At 38.3% G+C, this 26,616-nt stretch overlaps 1 protein-coding gene across 1 annotated transcript; it reads right to left on the bottom strand.

The window, feature by feature from the left end:
- Positions 1-3,781: 3,781 nt before the first annotated feature.
- LOC111868301 (E3 ubiquitin-protein ligase RNF170) lies at positions 3,782-18,151 on the bottom strand. Its single transcript, XM_023858838.2, has 6 exons — positions 17,846-18,151; positions 12,967-13,088; positions 8,332-8,436; positions 5,597-5,670; positions 5,287-5,421; positions 3,782-4,910 (listed from the first exon to the last, which is right to left on the bottom strand). Exons 1-6 carry the CDS (start codon positions 17,977-17,979, stop codon positions 4,638-4,640), a joined length of 843 nt encoding a protein of 280 aa, XP_023714606.1. The 5' UTR covers positions 17,980-18,151; the 3' UTR covers positions 3,782-4,637.
- Positions 18,152-26,616: the final 8,465 nt, after the last annotated feature.

Raw genomic sequence — 26,616 nt, 5'->3', positions numbered from 1 at the left:
TATCACTGAACAGTTTTGTTAAAATCTACCAACATATTTCAATTTGGTTAATATCAAACAACAATAATAAACACTTTACATGAAAACAAGAATGTACTTCTGTGTTCATTCCATACATAACACAAGCATAATTTGCTAAGTATTCACCAGAAAGAAGGCTGATTTCAATAAAAATTGAAGATTATGAAACTCTTATGGCAAATATATTATTTTTTGTTTCTTGGCGTGGGGTGAGAGTGAATGTATTTGGTATGTCGGCCACGTAACTGGCCTATTCAACCAGCCCTGGACAATACTATGATGAGCATGGAGCAGTCAGTGAATTGAGATATGGCAAGGAAACCAAAGTACTTGGAGAAGCTCCACTTTGTCCACCACAAATCCCACATGTCCTGACCTGGGCTCAAACCTGGGTGATCATTGTTGGAAGCTGCCAACTGACCACCTGGCCAATACACTAAGTCATATGGTTTCTGAGATAAATAAAAATTAATTTTACATTGTCTACAGGTAATAATAGAGCATATGCAACAGAAGTGTTATGCTGAAAACATTTCCTGAATCGTCTGAAGTGGTTACCATGCAGATGTGAAAGTACAGTGGAACCTCGCTTAACGAGCAAAAGAAACTGTAAAAAAAATGACTCGCTTAACAAGCGACGTTTCGCTAAGGAGTGACGAGAGGGTAAGTCCCGGACTGTGCGCTAGCTACATCAGTCTGTGTTTAGCACTCGTTCCGCTAGCATCTTAGTGTCGCTTGTGATCACACATTTTTCCAAACTTGTGTTCAGACATATTATTTGTGATTTTTTTTGTGTGCAAAGTTTAATAACCCTTCCAAAAATGTCCCCGATGAAAAAGCCACAAAAAGACAGCCATAAGAGAATAAAAATAACCGTAGAAATGAAACGTAAAATCATTGAAAAGCGAGAACGAGGTGTGAGCATGGCTGATCTAGCATGCACATACAATCAGTCTACATCAACGATTTGGAGTTGCATTGTGTTTCACAGCAAGAAGTTGTGGAGGAGAGTTTGTCAGAGGAGGAGGCGGAGGTAACAGCAAAGCAACAATCTTCTGGCCCAATAAGAGAAATGCTGAAAGCATAGGAAACTGTTGCATCGTACATTGAGAAGCATCACCCTAATAAGGCAGTGGCTACGCACGCTACAAATTTATTTAATGATACTGCTGTGTCGCATTTTCACCAAATTTTGAAGCGTCAGCAAAAACAAATGTCTCTAGACAGCTTTCTAGTAAAAAAAAAAAAAAAAAGAATTAGATATGTATCATAAATAATAAACTATTTTGATTTTTTTTCTGCAAATCAAATTCGCAAATTCATTCCACATAGAAGAAAAGAGGAAGATGATTCGCACTCCTTAACAATGTATATATAATTTTCTTTGAATAAACGTTATACATAAAATTTTTTGAGTATTTTCTTCGGCATGAAACACATTATCGTATTTTACATTAATTTATATGGGAAAAATTGTTTCACATTACGAGTAAGATTCTGGAACAAATTATGCTCATTAAGCGAGGTTCCACTGTAACAATAATAATTCAGCATTGTCAGCATTTTTAGCATTATTCAAAGTGAGAAGTTAGAAGAATTTTCTCATGCTTATATAACGTCCTGCACTTGCTCATGTTGTTCAGTTGTGAATCTGAGTAGTTTTGTGCAGGCATGCTAAGTACTCATTGCTCACAGTCACATAAATTCTCTCTTCGGTCCTGTAATTCTTTGATTCTGGAATGCAGACTTTCCTCTCCCAAACAAGGGAGAACGACAGGATGTGGTATAATAGTACCTCTACAGCTTGGGAAGAAAGTCTAAAATTACATTTTGTGCAAGGAGTTTTGGAAAAGATGTGGCTGCCTAGGAATCACACATTAAACAAGTGTCAAAACTGCACTACTTTTATATGAGAATTTTTCTACATATAAAATAAAGGACATTCAGTTGCCAGAGGAGGGGGGACCTCTCTGACAGAAAGGGACTAGGAACCCCTGTCAGAGGAGGGACGACCTCGCTGACAGAAAGGGACTATTAGATACCACTGCCAGTAAGAGGTTGGAACCTCGCTGGCAGAAAGGGACTGATAGTAAGCACCAGTACCGGTAGGGTATGGAGACAGTAGAAATTAAAGGGGGACGCACAATGGACCAGTAACCGGTCTAAGTGCATGGGGAAACCCACCCCCTCAATACGGAATACGGAAGGGCATTCAGTCATCGAGGAAACCTGGCAACAGCATGGATCAGACATTCCTCACAGACTGCTGCTGTGACTGCCAACAGCAGAATGAGTCATTAGCGCTGATAAATGTGCGCTATCAGGTGGTCTGATCTTGTCACTGCAGTAGGTCGCATTAACAGTCAGTCTGTTAGAGGTGTCAATAGGCAGTTACATTTATACTGAAATGAAATTCACTACTGAACAGCATGTGTTTATTGTCAAAACTTGTGCAAGGAGAAAAACTTTCAGGAAAATGTATCCGTAAGTTTCGTCGTAAATATCCTGACTCGGCAGTTCCCACAAAGTCGTGCATCCAAGCTTGTGAAAAAGTGGCAGGCCACAGGTTCAGTGTGTGACATAAAGAAGCAACTGAAGAGGATTGTGCTGACTGAAGAAAAGGTTTGGGATACTGAGGCACAACTACAGATCAGTCCTCGAAAATCGTTAAGATGCTTAGCATAGAAACCAGTGTTTTGCTAGGATCTGCTTTCACAGCCACAAAATTAATCAAATTTCACCTGTATAAAATAAGAGTTGTGCCTGAGCTGAATCAACCAGATTATGCAGCAAGAATTCGTTTTTGCAACTGACTGCTTCAAAATGTGCACAATGGAATCGTGGATCCACAGCTTCTGTTCATGACTGATGAAGTGTGGTTTCACGTTAGTGGCCATGTCAATGCACAAAATGTAAGAATATGGAGCAATGAAAATCCTTACGCTATACAGCAGGTGCCACTGCATAGTGAAAAGGTGGAGGTGTGCTGTGCTGTAAGTCCACAGCAAATCACAGGCCCCTTATTTTTCCATGAAACTGTGAATTCTGACCACTAGGTTAATGATATACTGAACCCACTCTTCAATCAGCTGACTTCTAAAGAAAGACAATATGGGTACTTTCAGGAAGACAAAGCTACAGCACATACATCTAATGCACCATGGTCACAATACAGGAAGTGTGTGAAGACAGATTAATCAGCAGGGGACTGTGGCCTCCCAGATCTAAGATTTTGCGATTTTGTCTTTGGGGAAACCTAAAGGAAAAAGTCTACAAGAATAATCCTTGCACTGCTGAAATTCTGCAGAATTAAATAACATGCATAACTGGATCAATTACCATGGACCAACTTCGAAAGTGTCACACAGTTTATTTATTTGATACGAGGCATGTTTGCAAGCATAATGGGGTCACTTTCATCACCTGTTATAAAGCACAGTAAGTTTGTGTTATCTTTTTACAGTATTCTTATAAATGTGTGCATGTACAGAAACTGATGTAAGGGAATAGTCACAGAGAAATATTCCATCCACTCTACGCTAGTGAGACTGCACGCGTTTATCAGCGCTAATGGCTCATTCCGCTTTTGGCAGTTACAGCAGCAATCAGTGACAAATGTCCAATCCACGCTGCTGCCAGGTTTCCTCGAACACGGAATGCCCTTTATTAAGACACTGACAGTGAAGTTCATCTCACTATAAGCCATATTCAGTATATCGTGGTTCTGCTGTATAGACAAAACACAGTCAATAGCAACATACATTTGTGATTATATATTTACATTTTATTCAAGTAATGGTGAACTCGAAGCCAGATAACCTGGGAAATAATTACAGAATATCTCTCATATATTATGAAGTCATATATATGACGATCAATTAGTAAACAAACACTACATCAGTACAACTGGAATAATCAGTTGTGTAACATTTTCCACAACTTTATCATCCCACGCAATAATTAATTTCTCAGTTTCAAAATGTTTCCATTTGACTTCCTTTATGCCATATGTATTTACATGTCATGAAGTTGCCATTATAACAGTCACATAAAAGCTGGTTTAATGAAAAGCATTTTTAATAGATAATTAATGTTTAATTTACAGTCAGTCTCCTTCGTACCGTGGGTTAGATAATGAAAATATGAAAAAGTGGCATACTATCATCTGCAGAATCAAACGATACAAATGACCACTGCCTATGATTTTTCAATAACATTTGCAGAAACAGATCACAAGGCATTATTTTCAGGGTGCTTACAGATGGGAGCAACAAGGAAAAGAAAAACGCAATTTATTCATGCAATAAAAATTCTTGAACTGAGCTGCTCTTAGATTCCTACAGCGATGCGACATGTTGTATTTACATATGAACCTTGTTCTTTTTGGATCAATGTAAGCACATACGCAATGACCATACTTCCTGACATCCTACATTAAGAAAATGAATAATACCAAGGCAACCAATGGCAAACAGCCCAAACGACCTAAACATTATTTTCATGTCATATACATACCTGTACATACAATGCAAATATTATATTGTATAAAGCTAACACAAGCAAAACTCACCAAGTATCACAGGTACTGTATCTCCTATATAACACAGAGATTGGCATCAGGTGGCCATACTTCGGCTCACCACTAATCTCCGATAAATTATACTGATGTATATTGCCAATAAGAACAAAACAAATACATCATCTAATAGCCCCAAGACACCGAACACAGCTTCCGGAATGATATCTAGTGGCGAAACTAAGTACATCACTGCTGCTAAGAAGCAGAGCACTATTCTAATTCTAAACATCAGCATCAAACCTCCAACAGAAAAGAATTCATTCCAAAGGTGCCGCATCAGGGTTGGGCAATCACGAATCATTTCCATAAACTGCAAACAAAAGTAAAATATCAGCTTCTCATCCAGAAATACATCCAAATATGAGTCAGTACAAAAATTATTCATCCATAAGATATCATTAACGTATAATTTCATTATTACATGGTAAAATGAGTCACGTATTGCTGAAGGTAATGTGATGACAGTGCCTCAGGTTAGACATCATCGTCCCCAGCATCACCATCATGGCCAAAAACATACTCTTGTACTCACTCATATGTGGGGAGCAGAAATCTTACAAGGAAAATATTTTCCCATCTTATATTATGTTATCAAGTAAACCATGCAGTGATTCTGACTTGTAAATGAATCCAACCATAGTGATAAGAACATAAATATATTTCTTCACTTCAATTTCCATACATACCGAGCGAGGTTCACCAGAGAACCTACGGTTATAGTCAGCTATCATTTGATACAGAACTTGTACATCAGGTCCAACATCTGAAGCTGGGGTACGCTGTAATTCTCGCTCGGTGAAACAAGCAAAGAGAACTGATATCTGCAATCAGTAAAAGAATTATACCTCTTACATTCAGAATTTAATAAATGAATTCAAAAGGAATTAAAGAGTTAAGGATCTTTTAAAATAAAGTCCTTTTTGGTTTTCCTTCTTACTCAGTAACTAATCTATTTTTGATAATTATAAACATTTCTAAAGATAAAGTGAAATCTACCTGTTGACGGCACATTGGGCAGGCGATACGGGACATTATGCCTCTGATATATATGTACGTGCGAAGGCAGTTTCCTAAAAATAAACATACTTTCTTGAGGATGATTTCAAGTATGAGGAAGAGTCAGTAAATAGGTCACAGATGGAAGTAAAACAGCTGTAATAGACGAAATAGGTTTTCTATGTGTATCACTAGGTAGCAGATGCACATGCACATGTTGAGAGACTGGTTTCAGTAGTCAAAATGGCAACTGTGCTTGAAGAGTGTATTGCTGAAGAGCAGCGTTCTGTTATGCATTATGCAAAATGACTCAATGCAAAGGATATTCATAAAAAAATTATTGTTTATGGTGGAAAGTGTTTGTCATGTAGAGTGGTTCACACCTAAGCTGAAAAATTGTCAGCTTGGTAGGAAACATTTCACTGATGATGAAGATATTTAAACAGAGGTGCAGAAATGGCTAAGAAAACAGTCAAAAGACTTCTATGCTGCAGATTTCAATGCGATGGGACAAGTGTATCAGTGCTGGTGGAGGATATGTTGAGAAATAAATTTTTTTTTAGTTCTGAATATCACTTATTTCACATTTTATATCCATTTGTAGCAAAGTTACTGACTCTTCCTTGCATATAAAATTAAAAGGAAATTATTTATCATCCATAGAGTAACAATAAGTAGCCCCTCACCGCACTGCAACACAGCAGTAAAATTACACTTTACACAGCATACAAGCAATACTGATGTGTTATGTAAACAACATATGGCATTATTATACACCCCTCAACACAACAAATTTGCAATAAATAACCAGTGTTATTGTATTATTTGTTTATTATGCACATTTGCTACTTGTTTCGATCCAGCTGGATCATCATCAGGAAATTGTTTTTATGAAATGTACTACACATTATTGAATTGTATTTCTAATGTTGAGCCATATTAGTAATCATTAGTAGGAATTTCATTACAATACCCATGTTTCCATATGTTCTGAATATTAGTCTTAAAATGTAAAATGTTATATCTTGGTTTAAGGTTAAAAAATTAAAATTAAAAATGTTTCTATACTTAGCATGGAGTACAAGTCTACGATGTTGTGTTGTAAAGTAGATGGGTTTCCGGGAATCTGCGCTGTTTTTCAATTGTTTACATACAAGGTGGTTCAAATATGACCAGGACTGATTTTTTTTTAACCATAATTGCCAAACACTTACTTGCACATATCAGTCTTCAACTGACTTTCTATGTTGGACTTTAAATGTACATCCTGTTTGTCTGATATATTGGAGTGGGCATTCATTACATTTGCATTGGTTTACTCCACTTTTATTATATGTGTCTATTGTTTTCTCTCTTGGTTTTAGATTGTTTCATTTAGTATTAGTCATTTTGAATGCTATTCTTATATTAGCGTTCTTGAATAGTTTTGTGATTGTTCTTGTATCGAGACCGTAATATGTGAAGGTGGCCCATTTTGATTTTTGTGTCTCTTGTAGAATATTGGTAGGAAGTTTGTGTTGTTGTCTTGGGTGTAATGCTCATTGCTGATAATCACTGATTTTAATATTTCTCATATAATTTTTAATTCTTGGTCTTTATCTTCGAACGTACCCTATCTACTCTACAATACAACATCACAGGCTTGTACTCTATGAGAAATACAGATACATTTTTAATTTCTAATTTTAATTTTGTAACCTATAATCTTATCTTTCAACTTTCAATTCAGTTTACATTTCAAGACTAATATCCAAAATTTGATGAAACACAGGTATTGTAATGAAAATCATATTAATTGTTACTAATACAGACCCACATTAGAAATACATAGAAATACACAAAAATATAATTAAATAAAGAACAGTATATTTCATGAAAAATTGCCTGATGATGATCCGATGGGATTGAAACGTGTAGCAAATGTACATAATAAATGAATGGTGATACAGCATTGGTTATTCACTCAGAATTTGCTGTGTTGAAGGTTGTATAATAATACTTTATATAATATACAACAGGATGCAAACAATAAAGATAAAATAATCAGTCCATTCCAAAATTAAATTAATAACATTTCAACACAACAAATACAAACTTACTTCCAGTGAAGGTTAATCATAATTACTTTAACAAAAATATATTCCTAGGTGTATTACAATTCTTTTATATATTTTAAAAGCAGTGACCCTCAAGCCTTTTATACCCACAGCACAGTGTAGAACAGTTCTGAAATTGTAGGCACATCAAGGTGTCCGGGATGTGTGAAGTGTGCACCAGGTGAGGTGGGTGCTCTCCCGAAACAAATTTTGAAAAAGAAAGATTCTTACTAAGCCATTTGAGTATTAAAAAAAAAACCTAGAGGTGGAATATTCAGACTAAATTAATGTGTCATGGCAATAAGAAGCTCCACAGGAAAATAAAAAATATAAATAAGTAAAGTGTGCACCACATTTCTGCACGACCATGCACTCTGAGAAACACTGCCCTGTACAAGTAACTCACTTGCAACAAAACAGCCTGAAGTCCCTGAAATGTACTGTACTGGTGTACATAATAAGTAATCAGTTAACAGAACATTTGCAAACAATTTCTAACACAGGAAATGACATAAGATGAACAACAACTCTTTCACCCACATACAAAACTTCTACAGTTAGATAGCAATAGCTGACATACATGTCATATACAAACAATATGCACTGGAGGAGAAATGCCTGACAACCTGAAGGACATACCACAATACAGATGTCCACAATTTGTCTCAACAGCCAGCTGATGTTCATGTAAGCATATTGGACAACGTTCTAAGTTATATGTTCGGCTGGGAATTTGAAGTACACCTGTTAAATAATAAACATACAATTTATAAGTCACTTTCCTTATTTGGTATGGTAACAGAAGCAAGGCAACTTTTTATTTTACTCCTCTGTACCAGTCTGAAGGGGCAACATTAATATGAAATGTAATAGAAGATACAAAGTATCTTAAGATATTAGAACTACAGAATTACCACACTGACTGTTGTCATCAATTGTCCATGTCAATGTAAACTACCACCACATGCTGGATGTACACAGCACAACTGAACCACAAGAAAAGTGAGGAAACCAAGAAGAAATTCTGTGTAATTCTAGCATCTCAGCCCATCCACAACACTTGAAGCAAATTGTGAAATGAACACCAACCATTTTACAAAATTCATAATTTCTGAATAGTCTGATACTGTCAGAATGGTTCAAAATGTTTTTTGTGACTTACCAAGTAAATGAATAATGGTAAATAACACACTGGTTCTCTGGTAACAGAACCTAAATACTCAAACACTGATCACACCAAGGCTAAACAATTTAATCCTGTCCAGATCCTCACAACATATTTCTGTAAGATCAAGTGATCCATTCCTTGTCACACCAACCCAGGTCATGATCTCATCCCGTCAGAACTGAATGACTTCTTGAGATCTAGTCCCTGTGGAGGTAAGTATTCCTGCAAAATTTCACTGCTTTACAGCCACATTCAAGACAGCAGGCAACCAACGCTGTAAAGAATTACTTTTTTTGGTAGAAGCTGTCTTAGTAATAGTGGAAAAATTTCTGCCCTGAGACACAGCTAATTCTATGCTCACTTCAAAGCTAATGACCTATTACACTAGTATACTGACCACACCTATGTTTTCTAAGTGTTACACTTTTACCTTTCTCAAAATATGTATTTTAATTTTCGGACAAATAAATATATATTGTGTGCATGTATGAGTATAGTTCAAGGTTGACCTGGATTCCATTTTTCACAAAAATATATACATTCCGGAAACACAGAACTCTAGTTCCTTTTAAAGACACTGTCCTTTAACAGTAACACATTTTCTTCCATTGTCCTGGCATTGCCTGCAGCATAAAAGCATTTTTCCTGACTGCAGAGCCAGTTCACAAGACTGCATTTAAGTATAAACATATACATATAAACCATGCCTTCTGATATGCAATCATTTACCAACTGTCATCCACTTTCATAAATTGTTAACAATGACCAGGTAAAGCTAGAAAGTGTTTTCACTCCCTTCAACAAGAAACTCCAGCCATCATTCTCTTTCATGCACTTGTGCTAAACTAGTGACCTGTAAACATCATCACACTACAGATGCAGCGTGACATATTGCTGGAGGCTGCAGATGCTCCTTCTGCTTCGCCAGGTCGTGGAGATCCTAACTGCTAGCACAATCAGCAAACCTGACGTCTAAAATATTACAACAGAAACTTACCCACATTCATGCAGAGACTGAAAGTGCTGCTGTGGTTTCAAGATAATGTTCAACTCTGCCATCAATTTCATTCTTACCAACACAATTTCAAGCAATCAGGACTAGGCTAAAATATTCCCTCAAAAATCCTCCAATGCCTTGTACATGAGATCAGAGTTTCAAGTTTCAAGTTCTGGAAACGTTCTCAAAAAGAACTTCAATGTGCAACCATACTCTTCTTACAGACCACAAGCATAACAGCATTTCCAACTCGTAGCGTTTCACACAGGTTTGTCAAATATGCTTCAGTCCAAATTTCTGTTGCATGACTAAACAGGAGGGCGGCTTTACACTTCAGTCTGAACAGCTCATCAACTTATGGGAAGTACTAAGATGACTGAACTGTATATAAAAAGCAAGTAAAGCTATTCCTGTAACAGGTCGTGGAGGCCCATAGGGTTGTGAGATGTTGAAGTTCCCACATTTTCTATAAACAGTCAGCTCACAGATGGCGGTAACTTTGTCAGCCTTACGCACCAGCCGCCCCTTTAGCTCCAAGAATATTCTAAGAATATTCCTGGTAATCATTTCTGTTAGAGGATGAGTCAACCCCAGGGTCATACCGCAGCTGGAAGGATTAGGTCAATTGAAAAAAAAAATCCAATGACCACACCGGGACTTGAACCCACAACCTTCTGGCTTGTGGCATAGTGCCTCAACCAACTACACTACCACGTGCCCCTTGAACTGTATATACAAAACATAAAATTCTTACCTCAACTGAGATCTCCCTGTACAACATTTATCAGAACTTAATGTAGAATGGCAGGTTCATTCAATACAAATTCAAAATGTACAGGTTATCCCCAATAATAAATTTCATCAAAATCCAATAAAGGGCTCAAGTGTATAAAGTACTCAGAAAGGAAACAAGTCACAGATAACAGGAGTATTTGGTTCACTTCTGGGCTAGGGGTAACATGATGGTCATAGCTTGGAAACAGAGACATTCATATCATGTCTAGAATGCATCCTACAAAGAAGTATGGTTCACGCCATTATATTTCCAATTTGAATGTAAGAGGTGATAGGCTTGAAACAAGTAAAAACAGATAATGCATACATCAAAATTATTCTTAAATTTTCTTTCATGTAAAGTGTGTCTAAATCTGAATGATATGAAAGTAATATTCTGAAAAATTAAGTGCAAAACACAATAGAGATTTCAACATTATTTATCAACTCTGGTCCAGTCTTCAGGAAATGTCATTACTCATTACCGATGGAGCTGAGCCCTTCTTGAGGAGAAGCCAAATCTGCACTTACTCAAGAACTTCCCAGCATTTTACAGAACCCGAAAGTTCATTACCATCAATATTAGGGTTGATTTCACCGACCACACAACATGTTTTTATTATTGTCACACTACATGTTTCGACCTCAGGAGGTCATCCTCAGGTGTACGAACACAGTTGCACAATCACACGCAATCACATTCGTTTTCCACTTATTTCGATCCTGTATCCTGTCCAGGCCTACGCTCAATAAAAAAAAAATAATTTTTAAATTTTTACATTTTAAATTTTAAATTTTAACTTTTAACATCCGAATAGTATTTTAACTTGTATTTTATAAGAAGAACTTGACATATATTATTGAGCGTAGGCCTGAACAGGGTACAGGATTTAAATAAGTGGAAAACGAATGTGATTGCGTGTGATTGTGCAACTGTGTTCGTACACCTGAGGATGACCTCCTGAGGTCGAAACATGTAGTGTGACAATAATAAAAACATGTTGTGTGGTCGGTGAAATTAACCCTAATATACTGATTAAATACATAACGGGATGCAAGAAACAATTAAAGTTCATTACCATGTTCACAAGAGCCCTCCACTGGTCCCTATTCACCCACCTATGACTTGGTCTTACCAGTGGTGTTCCTTCCAGCTTTCCCACCAATGTTCTATATGCATTCCTTGTTGCTCCCATTCGTGCTACATGGCCTGCCCACGTCATCCTCCTTGACTTGATCATTCTAATTATACTTGGAGAAGAGTACAAGTTATGAAGCTCCTCATTATGCAGTTTTCTCCAATCTCCTGTCACTTCATCTCTCTTTGGTCCAAATATTCTCCTCAACACCCTGTCCTCAAAAATACTCAGTCTATCCCTTAAAGTCAGAGACCAAGTTTCACACCCATACAGAGCCACAGGTAAAATTATAGTTCTGTATATTCTAATTTTTGTGTTTTTAGACAGCAAACGAGAAAATGAAAGGTTCTGAACTGAACGGTAGCAAGCATTGCCCAAGTTGTCTCCTCTTAATTTCCTCCTGAATCAGGTTTTGATTTATCATCATCGTCCCCAAATATCTGAACTGTGCCACATTTTCATGTCATGAGTTTTCCTTGCATAATGGTGACGAGACAGCAACATACACTCAGTTTTCTCTCTGTTTACTTCTAGTACAACATCCTTGCTAGTGTCAATTATAGTTTGTGTGTTCCTCTTTATGGTGACCTAATTAACACCCAGTAGATTCACATCATCAGCACAGACCAATAGCTGATGTGTCCCATTTAATTTCAGTCCCACCTGGTTTTCCTGGACTTTCCTAATGGAATATTCTTAAGCAAATTTGAAAAGCAGTGATGATAAAGCATCTCCTTGTTGTAGACCATTCTGGATAGGAAAATTATCAGACAAATGTTTACCTATGTGGACTTTACCATACATTTTGTTTAAACACATTTTAATTGACCTGACTAGTTTCATGGGTATCCCAAACTCTTCAGCCTGACTGACTAGTTTTATGGGTATCCCAAACTCTATCACAATATTGTACAGTACTTCCCCCCTAACTGAATCATAGGCTTTCTTGAAGTCTACAATTAGCTGCTGTACTGTCTCATCGTACTCCAATTTTTTCTCCAGTATCTGACAAATGCAAAAGATCTGATAAGTTGTACTTCCACCCATGCAAAATGTTGTGGGAATCTGCAAGCAGATCACTATTCTCATCCTTCACTAAGTTACTGCTAGCCTGGTAACCTGTCTTGAAGTTATTTAAGAAATGTTGTGTCCAAAAATTTGTTTTAATGTGGAATCAGATATTAAAAATGCCTTACCAGGTTCAACATTTTCAAGGCGATTTCCAGTCTCTTGAATATTAGCACCAGTAACTGAAGCATCATTGTGACGATCAGAAAATATCCACCAGTTGTGTGTACCAACTGAGTTCAACAGACCTCTTTAGGACAGAGATAAAAAGCGTAAGTCAATCCATACTCTTTCAATTATAAAAAATAAACAGAAAACAGAAAGAACTCAATCAATAACCTGGATGAATAGAGTATTTTAACTTATGCATGGACTACTGCATCATCTTACAATTAGAAGGAATTCAAATGCCTTTCTTCAAGTACATACAACAAGGACCCTGTGAACTGTGAACACTTCTTTAACCACACTACAAAAATTAATCCAGTCCTTATTATTAAAAAAATTACTAATCCAGTAAAAAGTAAAAGTAAGTAAAGTAAAGTAAAGTAAAGGTATCCTTGTAACAGGCTGTGGAGGCCCATAGGGTTGCGAGGTGTTGAGGTTCTCACATTTTCTAGACAATCAGCTCAAAGATGATGGTAAGGTTGTCAGACTTATGCACCAGCCGCCCTTTACCCCCAGGAAGATTCCTGGTACTCATTTCTGTCAGAGGCTGAGTCAACCCCAGGGCCATAGTGTGGCTGGAAGGATTAAGTCAATTGGAAAAATCCACCTCATTGGGATTCGACCCATGACCTTCCGGCTTGCAGCATAGTGCCTCAAGCAACTATTATTCAGTGATTTCAAGAAAAATGTACTCTGTTCATTTTAAGCATCCATGTAGGAGAATTAGGTCAGAGGATAAACATGCACAAATTTCTAAAAGCTGAAGTGATTCAAAGCACTGCTAATCCTCTACATTACCACCAGATGACAAAAATATACAAATGTGATCAGAATGTATGAACCAGCTCTTGAAAACATGCTGAAGCAACTGTGATGGAACGTCCATGCATGCCCTTTTGAGCTCACTCGTCAGGAGTCAGGGAAAATTTGTACTATTCCAAAATCTTTATCATCTCCTGCATCACCATTTGGTCTCTTGTTATGAGCACATCAACTTTCTGCTTGTTGCATTCTATTGCGATTCTTGGCTGATCACTGCCAAGTACATCAGATGTGTCCTTGCTGCCATCTTCAAAACATTTAATCCAACAATACACACTATTGGCACCCACGCATGAATCTCCATAGACATGAGAAAGCTGATCAAAGAAGCGGACAGCAGAATTGTTCTCCTTTAAGATAAGTTTAATCACAACACGCTGGTAAAACAATACATCACTTACAACCATTCTACTGCAGTGGATTTTGGGTACGCATTGGTGAACGTACACTTCACCTGTGATTCAGACTGCAGATAACATATAGAGCTACTGGCTGTAAAACCCCCAGTCTCATTACACTGATGAAACATACATACACCAATGAGGTTCATTGCTTTTGGTATGGTCATTATAATTCCAGAAAATACCACTGGACACCATAACACATCTAGACTTCACCATGTGAAGTTTTGCACGGAAAGCAAAACATGAAAAACTTACAAAGGGCTGGGCAAAATAATGGAAAAACTATATATACTGTACACAATTCTTCATTAATATGGTGTCGTACCATCTTTTGGCTTCAGTCCCTAGCGGAATGTTATAGCATTCAAGCTGCTTTAGATATGCTGGAGGTGGATCTGTTCCTGAGTCTAGTATCCAAATCTGACCAGAGTGGTTCAATGATGTTCAAATCTGGTGACTGTGCTGGCCAGGGAAGATGCAGTAGTTCACCATAACTGAACAGTTCCAGCTATGTGAATGCGGACATTGTCATCTCGGAAAACTGAATCGTTCAGAAATAACATCTGGATCATGGAATGCACCTGATTACCCAACCTGTCCATGTACTCCCTTGCAGTAATTCAGTCATGAAGGGTAATAATATGGCCAACAGAGTATTGTACCATGATACTGCTGCCAAACCACCACAAAACCTGCCCCGTGTTTCACTGCTGGAATCAGGCATTCCAGACTGTAGGCTTCCTTGGACGTTCTCCAAATATAAACTCTACCTCATATAAGGAACACCATGAAGGACAACTCATCTGAACCTATCACGCATGCGTTTCCAGTTGTCTGATGTCCAGATTATATGGTCTTGACACCACTGTTTATGCACCTGAGCATTAATTTCAGTAATCAGGTAAAGCTATCCCTGTAACAGGCCATGGAGGCCCATAGGATTGTGAGATGTCAAGACTACATTTTGTTGTCAGCCTTACACCCTGGCCATGCTTTACCCCCAGGAAGATTCCTGGTACTAGTTTCTGCCAGAGGCTGAGTCAACTCCAGGGCCATGGTGTGGTTGGAAGGATTAGGTAAATTGAAAAATCCAATGACCTCATAGGGAATTCAATCGGCGACCTTCTGGCTTGTAGCATAGTGCCTCAACCAACTACACTACTGTGTGCAACTTTTAGTAATCAGAGGTTTGGCAATTACAGCCCTATCATGGATGTTGGCTTTGTGAAGCTCACGCTGAACACTTTTTGTGCGAACATGGTCTTCAAAATGAATGGTCAGCTCTGCTGCAGTTCACCTGTGCTGTGATTTTTTCCATGATTTTTCAAAACAGTTCTTCTCAATGTATGTCAGTGTTTATTTTTTACCACTGTTCCTCTTCGCTGATGTTGTCTTCCCATGATTTGCGTATGCCAACATAACCTTAGAAACTGTCGCTCTCGATACACCTCATAATGTGACAGTTTCTGTCACTGATGCTCCAGCTAAATGTGCACCAACGATCTGTCCTCTTTTGAAATCGGATAAGTCTCCCATTTTCCAGTTGTTTCACATGGACTGTCACTCAACACAATCACTAATACACTGACACAAGCACTACAGTGTTAACAAACGGAAGAACTTTCAGTGTTGCCAGTTGAAGTTCTTTCAATGTAGCCAACACAAGTTCTATTCCTCAATTCTTTAGTCCTTCCATTCACCTCCTATGTACACAAGTAACGTAGGCACATATACCAAAAAATACAGTAAATTAATAAGAAATAAAACTGTACTGTTAATACATGTTTACCACTAATGTCTCTGCACAAACTGTTGTCAAGTCCTCATATTAAAACTAAATTCCAGTGACAACTACAAACGACATCAAACAACAAAAAACATAGACAACCCACAGCAATTATCAAACACAGGTTAATATTTACACATAATGTACCAAAAATACACTAAAGGTTAAATAATGAATGACTGCAGACATCATGAAAAGTTAAACAGTTCCATCTAGTGTGACTGGTGAAGATTTTTCTTATTTCAATTATTTATGCCCTTACATGTTTCGGTCTTCAGAGACCATCATCAGAGGGACACCTTTACATCAATACAGTTGGAAGCTACTATTACAGTACATGTTCTGTAAGAGTATTGATGTAAAGGTGTCCCTCTGATGATGCTCTCTGAAGACCGAAACATGTAAGGGCATAAATGACTGAAATAAGAAAATCTTCACCAGTCACACTAGACAGAACTCTTTAACTTTTCATGATATTGTTAGTGTGATGGACTAGAATGAAACAAATCAACTGCAGACATATTTAAATGGCAAAACTGGCAGAGTGGGTTCACAGATGCATCATCATCTGTGGCTATTTGTGCCTGGATAAATGTCGACTCAAATAATCTTTCTTAAACTCAATATAAAATTGAGTGAAACTAAATGCTCATCCAACTGCAGTGGGTTAGTAGAATTGTCAAAAGAAGCAACATCACATAATGGGTTCAAAAATTATAATAAAACAGGCTCCATATGGTGCAGTCACAGCTTCAACAATGAGGATAAAATGACTCAGGCACAACAACAAAAAGAGATGACTAATAAAGTTGTCTGCCCTAAACAAAAATGTTAGATCTGTTATGGTGATCATCCCACAAGACATCGCGAAAAATCCAGTGAATGTGAAAGCTTTGGTGTTAACAATCATAATGTGGGCATTCCTACAGGATGTGTAAAATGATAAGGGCCTCCTCACAAAATAAACATTTGAATTAGCTGAGTGAAGTCAGATGTTGATGGCACAACACTAACCACATAACACAACAGAAAACTGTATGGAAGCAACTATACAAGTCATTGAACTGTATGCGCACTGCTCATGCCACCAATGAAAGTTCCCATTGCTGATGACTACAATGGTATGTAACAGGCAACTGTCTCCTAAAACATCTCTGAGGCAGCATCATTATCAGCATCAACACTTTTCATGACTACAAACATCACTGAATCGATGAAGACTGGTATTAAATTGTACAATCTACATATAATGTTCCCTATAAGCATCATGTGGAAGATCTAGTTGAATACACAAACCTTTTCGTTCATAAGGTTGACTATTCATGATATGATGCACCCTCAAACATATTTTATACAGAGAACCCCACCTTCTGAAGACCAGTCTGCTGCATCTGTTTAGTGCCCCTCACACAATACTTCCAAAGTATGTAATTCAATCCTGAATAGAAAGGAGTGCTAACAGTAACATTTCGTTGTCGGGTACACTCTTTTCGGAACGAACCTGGGATCTGATGTTCTCACAGCGGTAGTTATGACACGTGTAGACCGGTGAAAGCCAACCAACCTTTTGGAGGATCATGTCTCCTCAAACCTTCGAGGTCGAAGAACACGGTAAGCAAGACACCAGAGTTAAATTCCACGCCATATCTTTTCTTATTGAGAACGAAGCGTGCGAAATGTGAGAACAATGTAATAAATACCGAACAATCTTTCAATATAGTAACTGTAATCGGAAAATTTTTCAGTCTTCATATTCGACGGATCCAACATGGGACAAGCATAATGGTTAAACGTAATGGTTAGGTTACCAAATGAATCACATCTTACCTCCAATCTGTGTTCCGTATCGTAAAGTGAATTAGCGGTATTAGTCCAATTATTACAAGAACCGCAATTGTCAGCACCTCATTTCCGATTCCATAAATATAATCTGCCCGCATTGTCAAGCTGAATACAGACATCTGATGTTAAAACTATCGTTGCACCTTTCTTAATTGACAATATCCGGTCACCTCTTAAGAAGAATATTATATTAAGGAAATGTGAACAACGCACACAACACATATATATACCTATATTATAAATCTCGTTTGATTTCACCCTGCTACCAGCACAGAGTACATGAAACACACAGAGTACAGAGCGGTGCAGAGAGCGCTCATCTCGTACGGACCACAGAAATTCCCATTGACTGAAAATGCATAGATTTGCAGCTGAAGCCGGGTAACGGAAAGAATTACAAGGCTTTACATACAATGTTCTTAGCCCCAACCACTGAAAGGGAGGTGGTAGACATAATTAAAACACTGGGTAACAAAAAATCAACGGGCATTGACGATATTCCACAGTTCATTATTAAAAAATGTCATCCTCAACTAGTAACTGCTCTAACATACTGTCACATGTTTGGAATTCCGAAGGGTTACTTCCATGGAAACGCTCTAGCGCTAGAACAGACCGTTGGCTAGGAAGTAACAATAGCGATACTGTAATTCTAACAGTGAGCATTGCATAGAGAAGAGTTTCCACGGTTATAACAAAGGCTCATTGTATAGCAATCGCCGAGGTATAAATAGTCCAGCTTGGACTAGAAGAAGTCAGTCTGGAATTGGTCGCCGAATAGGTTAGTCTGGTATTAACCGCCGGAGAAGAGAGTCTTCAGGTTCAGGAAGCTGCCACTGAAGATAGTTGGAGCTACAGAAGTACTGGCCGAGATATTGTGTAAGCAGTAATTGTAATACTGCAAGTGCTAATGGTTGTAAAGTGTGTAAGTGTGAGTGTCCAATAAAGATTCGCTGAATCCGAGACCCGCGTGAATTTATTTGTCGCTTGACACACCCAACACGTGACAACACATTATAAATCTGTCATTTTCATCTGGTTATTTCCACGACCAACTAAAAATAGCAAAAGTGCCAATTCTCCATGACCAAAATGTCCTGTCAGTCCAAATCAAGAGTCAAAACAATGTTGCTAACTTTTTATATTAGAGGGAATGTTCATTATGAGTTTGTACCAACTGGACAGACAATCAACCAAGTTTACTCGTACAGGCCAGTGTCATTAATTTCGGTGTTTTCTAAAATAATCGAAAAAATTATGCACAATAGACTTTTATCATTCATAAATAAGTACAGCATAATCAACAATAAACAGCATGGATTCTGCAAAGGAAAATCAACACATACAGCAATCACAGAATTTACAAAAGCGGTTTACAAAGCACTAGATGAAAAAGAAATGAATATAGGGATATTTTTGGATTTATCAAAAGCGTTTGACCTAGTAGATCATGATATATTGCTAAGTAAGATGGAAAGAATGGGAATACGTGGGGTTACACTAAGGTGATTCCAAACATACTTAGAAAACAGAGAACAAGCGGTAGAAATTACATACAGATGCAAAAAAAAAAAAAAAACTAATCGTAACATTAATTACCTATCCCGAAAGAGACCCATCAGCTATGGCGTCCCACAAGGTTCCGTTCTGGGACCAGTATTGTTTCTGTTGTACATAAACGACCTGGAGGCCAGCGTAGAACATGGGAAACCTACGTTCTTTGCCGATGATACTAGCATTTTTATAGCAGGAAATAGCGCTAACGAAATTCAAAGGAAAACAAATGAAACAATAAACAAGATCACAGAGTGGTTTGAGAGGAATCGATTAACTATTAATAAAGAGAAAACAATAGCACTAGCCTTCCATCATCCTCAAAAACTACAACTTGAATGCCCCCCAATAAAGATTTATGACACAGTTATGAACTACACAGATCACTCAAAATTTCTGGGAGTCTGGCTAGATAAGCATCTAAGATGGACTATGCGTACGCAAAAGTTAGCGAACAACTTGCGTAATTAAAAACAGAAAATCAATCAAATCGTGGCTCATAGAAATGTCGGATTTTTTCAAGCATGAAATGTGTGGAAAATGGTCGAGCCATGCATTCTCTTTAGGTGCTGTAAGCCACCGAGGGTACGCTGAACCAAATATGAGGAACTTCCCTTTTCTCAAAACGCCAAGAAGACGAAAGGAGTGGGATACTATTAAGAAAAGCGAAAACAATAAAGTCCCGAGTCAAACGATTGGACGGAATCTGGGGAGAAGGCAAAGGAAGATGAACACAGATAACAGCAGAACTAAAATATCTGAACAGAGTTAAAAAAACATCGAACGAAGGAACAACTATAAAGACCAGACAATGTTACAGAAAACTTTAGATGAGTTCTAATCCATTGAGATGGAGGACGAAGTCAAGAACGTATTGGTGACAATAAATAATCAATTTAGTGATAAAATCCAGGGACGCTAAAGAAATGGACAGACACCTGTGGAAAGTCGTCAAGCTTCACGGACAACATCACAATAAAATTGAACGGGAATCAACCAATTAAGATAGTTCAGTGGAACTGTAGGAGCCTAAGTTCCCCAAATTCCAACAGAGGAGCCAAAACATAGATGTCATAATGCTATCAGAGACCTGGCTTGGTGAAGCAGATAGTTCAGTGGAACTGTAGGAGCCTAAGAAGCAAGTTCCCCGAATTCCAACAGAGGAACCAAAACACAGATGTCATAATACTATCAGAGCCCTGGCTTGGTGAAGCAGATAGTTCAGTGGAACTGTAGGAGCCTAAGAAGCAAGTTCCCAGAATTCCAACAGAGGACCCAAAACATAGATGTCATAATGCTATCAGAGACCTGGCTTGGCAAAGCAGAAAGTGTATACCTAAAAGGGTTTTACGTGGCATGAAAGAAAGGAACGAAAGGGCCATTTTTATAAATAAAAACTGAAATATTCGCATAAGAATGGTTTGTGTGATGGTGACAGCAAAATTTATGCGTGTACAATTGAAATATATACGGGCCAAGATAAAATATTAATCGTGTCATGTTACAAGCAACCACACATGAAAATCAATCTGAGAGTATGGAAATTCAAAGGAAAATTCTTGATTGGTGGAGACTTTGCGTGGTTGGCCTAATCCTTCCAGCTGCACAATGACCCTGGGGTTCACTCAGCCTCTAAAAGAAATGAGTACCAGGAATTAATTAAATAATTTTCCTGGGAAGTAAAGCGTGGCCAGCGCGTAAGGCTGACAACCTTACCGCCATCTTTGAGCCAATTGTCTAGATAATGTGGCACCTTCAATGTCTCACAACCCTATGGGCCTTCACAGCCTGGCACAGGGATAGCTTTACTTTTACTTTCAGACAATTGCACAGACCATGTAAACAATGTTCATTTTATGGAACAACAGCAATAAAATACAAAAATCTAAATCATTATTTCCAACAATATTCCTCTACAGTGTAGAAGGAATTTGTGAGAAGAAATCTCTTTAGTGCTGCTCTAAATTTAGAAGTGTCATTTATGAGTTGTTTAAGAGCCAGTGGAAGATGATTAAAAAGTTTAATACCAGTATAACTAACTACTGTCTGAAATACTGATAAATTTGCTACTTGAAAATGTAAATCATAATTAAATCTTATATTAAGCCCATGAACATCTGAATTTGTTTTAAAACACTCTTTATTGTTAACAACAAACATAAGTAGAAAAAATATATATTGAGACTCAAGTGGAAGAATATGCAAATTCTTAAATAAATCACAACAGGAGTCCCTACCACTAGAACCTGCAATAATTTTTATTATTCTATGCTATATTTAACCAATTAGAAGACAGCACTTTTTGTCACCAGGAACATTCAGGGCAAATAATTCCATCATTTGACCCAATACAAATATAACTGTGTTCATTCAGGCAAACAAAAGGTTTCTTGGTAAGAGTTGCACCTAGTACATGTTGCATTCCCTCCACTTCCTTCAGCCTCTTTGGTGTACAGGAACTCCTTCTTGAGAAGCCCATAGTTGCTTAGAGCATCATCAGGAAACCCTTGCCTTCTGTGGAACTTATAGGTTCTTTAGCATGACCACAGAAACCTGCCACTAGATCATGACCTGGGCTAGGTGAGTCCTGTCCACATCCTCTCACCCTGTTTCTTTGAGATCTGTTTTAACATTGTTCCCCATTTATGCCTTGTTCTTTTCAGAGACTTGTTGTCTTTGGGTTTTGTAAGCAGTAGCCTCAAGCCTGAAGTTCATTTAAATAATATTCAAAATTCTCGTTTTTAACTAATTATTTCATGGAGCTGGGCACTTCTTGAGAAGCCACAAGTTGTGCTGCTATTCAAGAACTTCCTAGGAGTCTTTGGAACCCAGAGGTTCATTGGTTCATTACCATGTTCACTAGAGGCCTCCACTGGTCCTTATCCTGAACCAGATCAATCCAGTCCATACCACCAGACCCCATCTCTCGCAAATCCATTTTAATATTATCCACCCATCTACATCTTAATCATCCTAGTGGTTTCTTTCCTTCTGGTTTTCCCACCAATATCTGATATGCATGCAACTTCACCCCCATTCATATTATATGCCCTGCCCATCTCATCCTCCTTGACTTGATCATTCTAATTGGCGAAGAGTACAAGATATGAAGATACTGATTATGCAGTTTTGTTCAACCTCCAATCTCCTGTCACTTCATCCCTCTTCAGTCCAAATATTTTCCTCAGCAACCTGTTCTCAAACACCTTCAGTCTATGTACCTCCCTTAATGTCAGAGACCATGTTTTATAGCAATATAGAACAACAGGCAAAATTGTTTTTTTATACTCTAATTTTTATATTTTTAGACAGCAGTCAAGAAGACAAAAGTTTCTGGACTGAATAGTAGCAAGCATTATCCAGATTCAATCTACTCTTAATTGCCTACTGAACCAGATTTTGAACTGTGCCAAATTTTCAAAATGTATGTTAGCTATATTCACGTCATGATATTATCCTGCATTCTGGTGAGAAGACAGCAACATATAATTAGTTCATACTCTGCAGAAAACAAAGAATGTCTCCATTACAAATACTTAATTTGGTTTCAGTTAGAATAAGTCGCATCTCATCCACATCAACATTGATTTCAGTGTACCAAGATGGAAAGCTACAATTCTTGCCTGTCGATTAATGACTCATATAGCAGAAATACCTCTAAAACTTCAAGAGCTTGAGACAGTGTCATTATGCCCAATTTTAACATTTAACATGCTTCCATTCACTTAAGCTACATACATCCAACAACTTCTCAATACACAGTTTAAACAAAATTTAAATTTCTGTGCATACTCCCCTTATTTTACATAGCATACCCATAGCATAAAGGTAAAGCTATCACTGAAACAGGCCATGGAGGCCCGTAGGGTGGTGAGATGTTGAGGTTCCCACATTTTCTAGACATTTGACTCATAGATGGCAGTAAGGTTGTCAGCCTTACACACTGGCCACCCTTTAATCCCCAGGAAGATTCCTGGTACTCATTTCTGCTAGAGGGTGAGTCAACCCTAGGTCCATATTGCAGCTCGAATTAGGTCAACTGAAAAATCCAATGACATCATTGGAATCGAACCTGCAACCTTCTGATTCATGTATTGATGTTCTCAGTTCATTGAAGAATATTTCAATCACTTTTGTATTTAACTGTGTGCACAGAACAAGCTGTAAGAAATATCTCATATACTGTGATGGGGCATCAAATGCCCGCCACTGAGAACTTTGTTCTAAGCAGTGGGGCATGGCAGCTGAGTGAAGCAGCTCACTTGGAAGAAACAGGAACCCTGTTCTGAAGAGCAGAGCCAGGGCTGGGATCTCAGGTACAGAGACAGAAGGGCACACGCACTAGATGGGCTGCTGCCTTATAGACACAGGAAGTGGACTTCTGCACATCACTTGATAGGATAGATGCAGCAGGCAGGAATGTGAATGAGGGAGGGGGCAGATCCCAGCAAGTGTGTGTGTGTGTGTGTGTGTGTGTGGGGGGGGGGGGGCAAACTTTGGCGACAGGGCAGGAGGGCATACCCACAGCAAGGGGACCAGACTTGATTATTGGGTGTCCAAGAAGTTACTATGCCTTTGATCGTGGATCAACAAACATGGTTGACGTTTATCTACATTCGTCTGATACAAGTAACGTCACTCGTATCATTCGAAAACCAAAACAGGGCACACAGGTAATAAAATCTAGAGTGTTAACGCTACGCCAGTTTGCTCTGTCCCTCATTAGCCACATAATCTATAGGCCTGCCTTTACATTCGTGAATGGGTCGCTGGTTACTCACAATCTAGTAGCAGAGGTTTGTATTATGTTAACTAGATTCGACTGCTGAGTCGAATTGTTCGGTGTAATACCACAGCAGCTGCGTCAAGAGGACGCAGTACGGAAAACTGCGAGTATTCTATCAGAACACACAAAGCACAATTTAATTGTGGGGTTGAGGAGGTTAAACTGTTGAATTCAATATTTTTACGTCCTTGTAATAAATGTGGAATGGAACTGATGTGGTTTTCGAGCATCTGGGAAGAATTTATTGAACCTTTGGGTCCCATACAACGCGAAGAATTTACTGACGACTATCAGTTTTGCAACAAATTAGTAACAGTCTGTGTTACGTTAATTCAACGACAGTGAGTAAACGTTACCGTGACTATTTCGTTAAAATAGCAGAAGCTGGTAGGCTCCCTGGTGAGCCGTCATAAATCGAACCCGTATTTACCACAAGCGTAATATTGTTCCTACAAACCATTCCATGCCCTATAATTACTAAAACTGACAAAGAAAGAGCAGGAAAGCTAAGTAAAGCAGTAATTACACACCCATACAAATATTTATTAATAAATGAAAACATGAACTCAATACAAAAATCAACTAAACAAAACACATTTCAAAAAATAATATCATAAATTTGAGTTCTTTCCTGTTACATGATTTGCATCTGTAGAGAGGGCAGGTTGTTGGACTGGGCAGCCATACTGGCATAATTTTGTTGGGGGGGGAGTCAGGGTAAATCTTGCTTAAAAAGGAGGCTGCAAATACGGGTCGGGGAGGGGGGCCTTGGAAATATCTTGCTGAAAATGAAGTTCCCTGAAACAAACCAGACGGTGTCCACCCTCATCTACCCTCATTTCCAGCCCTGATTACTGTATGTGTTGGGTATTCCCCGGGCTGCTCTACTAAACCAGTTCTGAAAAAGCCATTTCTACCCGAGGTTGAAGCAGTCTGACAGGCTGGAGAACTTTACAGATAACCGACATACCCTGTCTACACTCAGTCACATTTCATTTCACTCACGTTCCGTGAATCTTGGGGAAACTGACTGACTGACTGACTGGCTGACTGACTGACTGACTGGCTGGCTGGCTGACTCCACTCCTTCTTGAGGCAATAGTTTCTCAGTTAGTACAGAAATCGCCTGCATTTTATGGAACCTCACAGTTCATTACCTTGCTCATAACAGCCCGCCTTAATTATTCGTACTTCCAAACAGCAAAATCCTTCTCAAGAAGCTTGTAGTTGCTCAGCTAGTCAACAAATTCCAAGTACTCTATGGGACCAGAAGGTTCATAAGTGTATTCACAAGAGCCTGCTACTTGTCTCTATGGTGAGTCAAATGAATATAGTCCACACACTCCCACACTAATTTCAGACTTATTTTAATATCACCCACCCATCTACAATTAGGTCTTTCAAGTAATTTCTTTCCTTAACCATTCACAACCATCATTTTCTATGCAATTATTTTCTTCCCGTGCGTGCTACACGCCCATCCCATTCCATATTCGTGATTTGACTAGCTTAATAATATTTGGCAAAGAAAACAAATAATGAAGGCGCTCTTTATGGTGAGTAATTCAGCACCATAATTCAGATGGCCACAGGCATGAGGCTGTCTGAAGCAACGAGTATACTCGGTAGTGTCCATGAAGCGGTTACGCATCGTTCTATAATTCATCACAACACATGAATATCACTCGCCGGTGTTCTCTTCTGGTACGTGTTTACAGCTGATTCAGAGGAATGTGTCGCCACCATCTTCAGGGTATAAGTCTGGCTATTGTAACTGAATCATCTGTGGTACTTATCGACCCATCGAGGTATGCGGTGCTCTGCTACCCTAAAACAGATGACAACACTTACTTCGAAACCATTTTCCAATTAATGATAATTCAGAGATCTTCACGTAACATTAGATAAGCCAAGAATCACCAAACCAATCACAATTTTCACCGCTGCTGGTGATCTGTCTAGAACATAATTACACAATGTTGTATTTTAGCGTCCTGTTGCACTGATTTTCGGCCATAATATGTTTGCAGTGTACGTCTTTTAGTGCACTTAGTTTCACTTGTTATTTCACAACATGTTTCGGCACTATAGTGCCATCATCAGGTGCTCCATTTACGTTAATCTATTTCATTGCTTGCCATTGGGACAGATAAGATAAATAATCTTAACAGGTTTTTAGTATATAAATATTTATTATAATTGACGTACATTTTTAAATACTTTTTAAATTTTACAATGACAAGCAATGAAATAGATTAACGTAAATGGAGTACCTGATGATGGCACTATAGTGCCGAAACATGTTGTGATATAACAAGTGAAATTGAGTGCACTAAAAGACGGACACTGCAAACATATCATGGACATAGTTACACTACAGAAGGTGACTGTTTTCCGTTGACATTCGGCCATACGG

The sequence above is a fragment of the Cryptotermes secundus genome, unplaced genomic scaffold (assembly GCF_002891405.2).
Source record: "Cryptotermes secundus unplaced genomic scaffold, Csec_1.0 scaffold1115, whole genome shotgun sequence".
Taxonomy (NCBI): Eukaryota; Metazoa; Arthropoda; class Insecta; order Blattodea; family Kalotermitidae; genus Cryptotermes; species Cryptotermes secundus.
Note: the sequence above shows the minus strand (reverse complement) of the source record. Positions and strands in the feature narration are given on the sequence as shown.

What these genes read in the sequence shown, in the direction of transcription:
- LOC111868301 (XM_023858838.2), bottom strand. Translation starts at nt 17,979, where the DNA reads ATGTCTGTATTCAGCTTGACAATGCGGGCAGATTATATTTATGGAATC. An exon ending in CCTTGAAAATGTTGAACCTG is followed by an intron (nt 8,437 to 12,966) that starts GTAAGGCATTTT and finishes ATTATTTAACAG; the next exon opens with GTGTACTTCAAATTCCCAGC. An exon ending in GCCCAATGTGCCGTCAACAG is followed by an intron (nt 5,422 to 5,596) that starts GTAGATTTCACT and finishes TACTGATTGCAG; the next exon opens with ATATCAGTTCTCTTTGCTTG.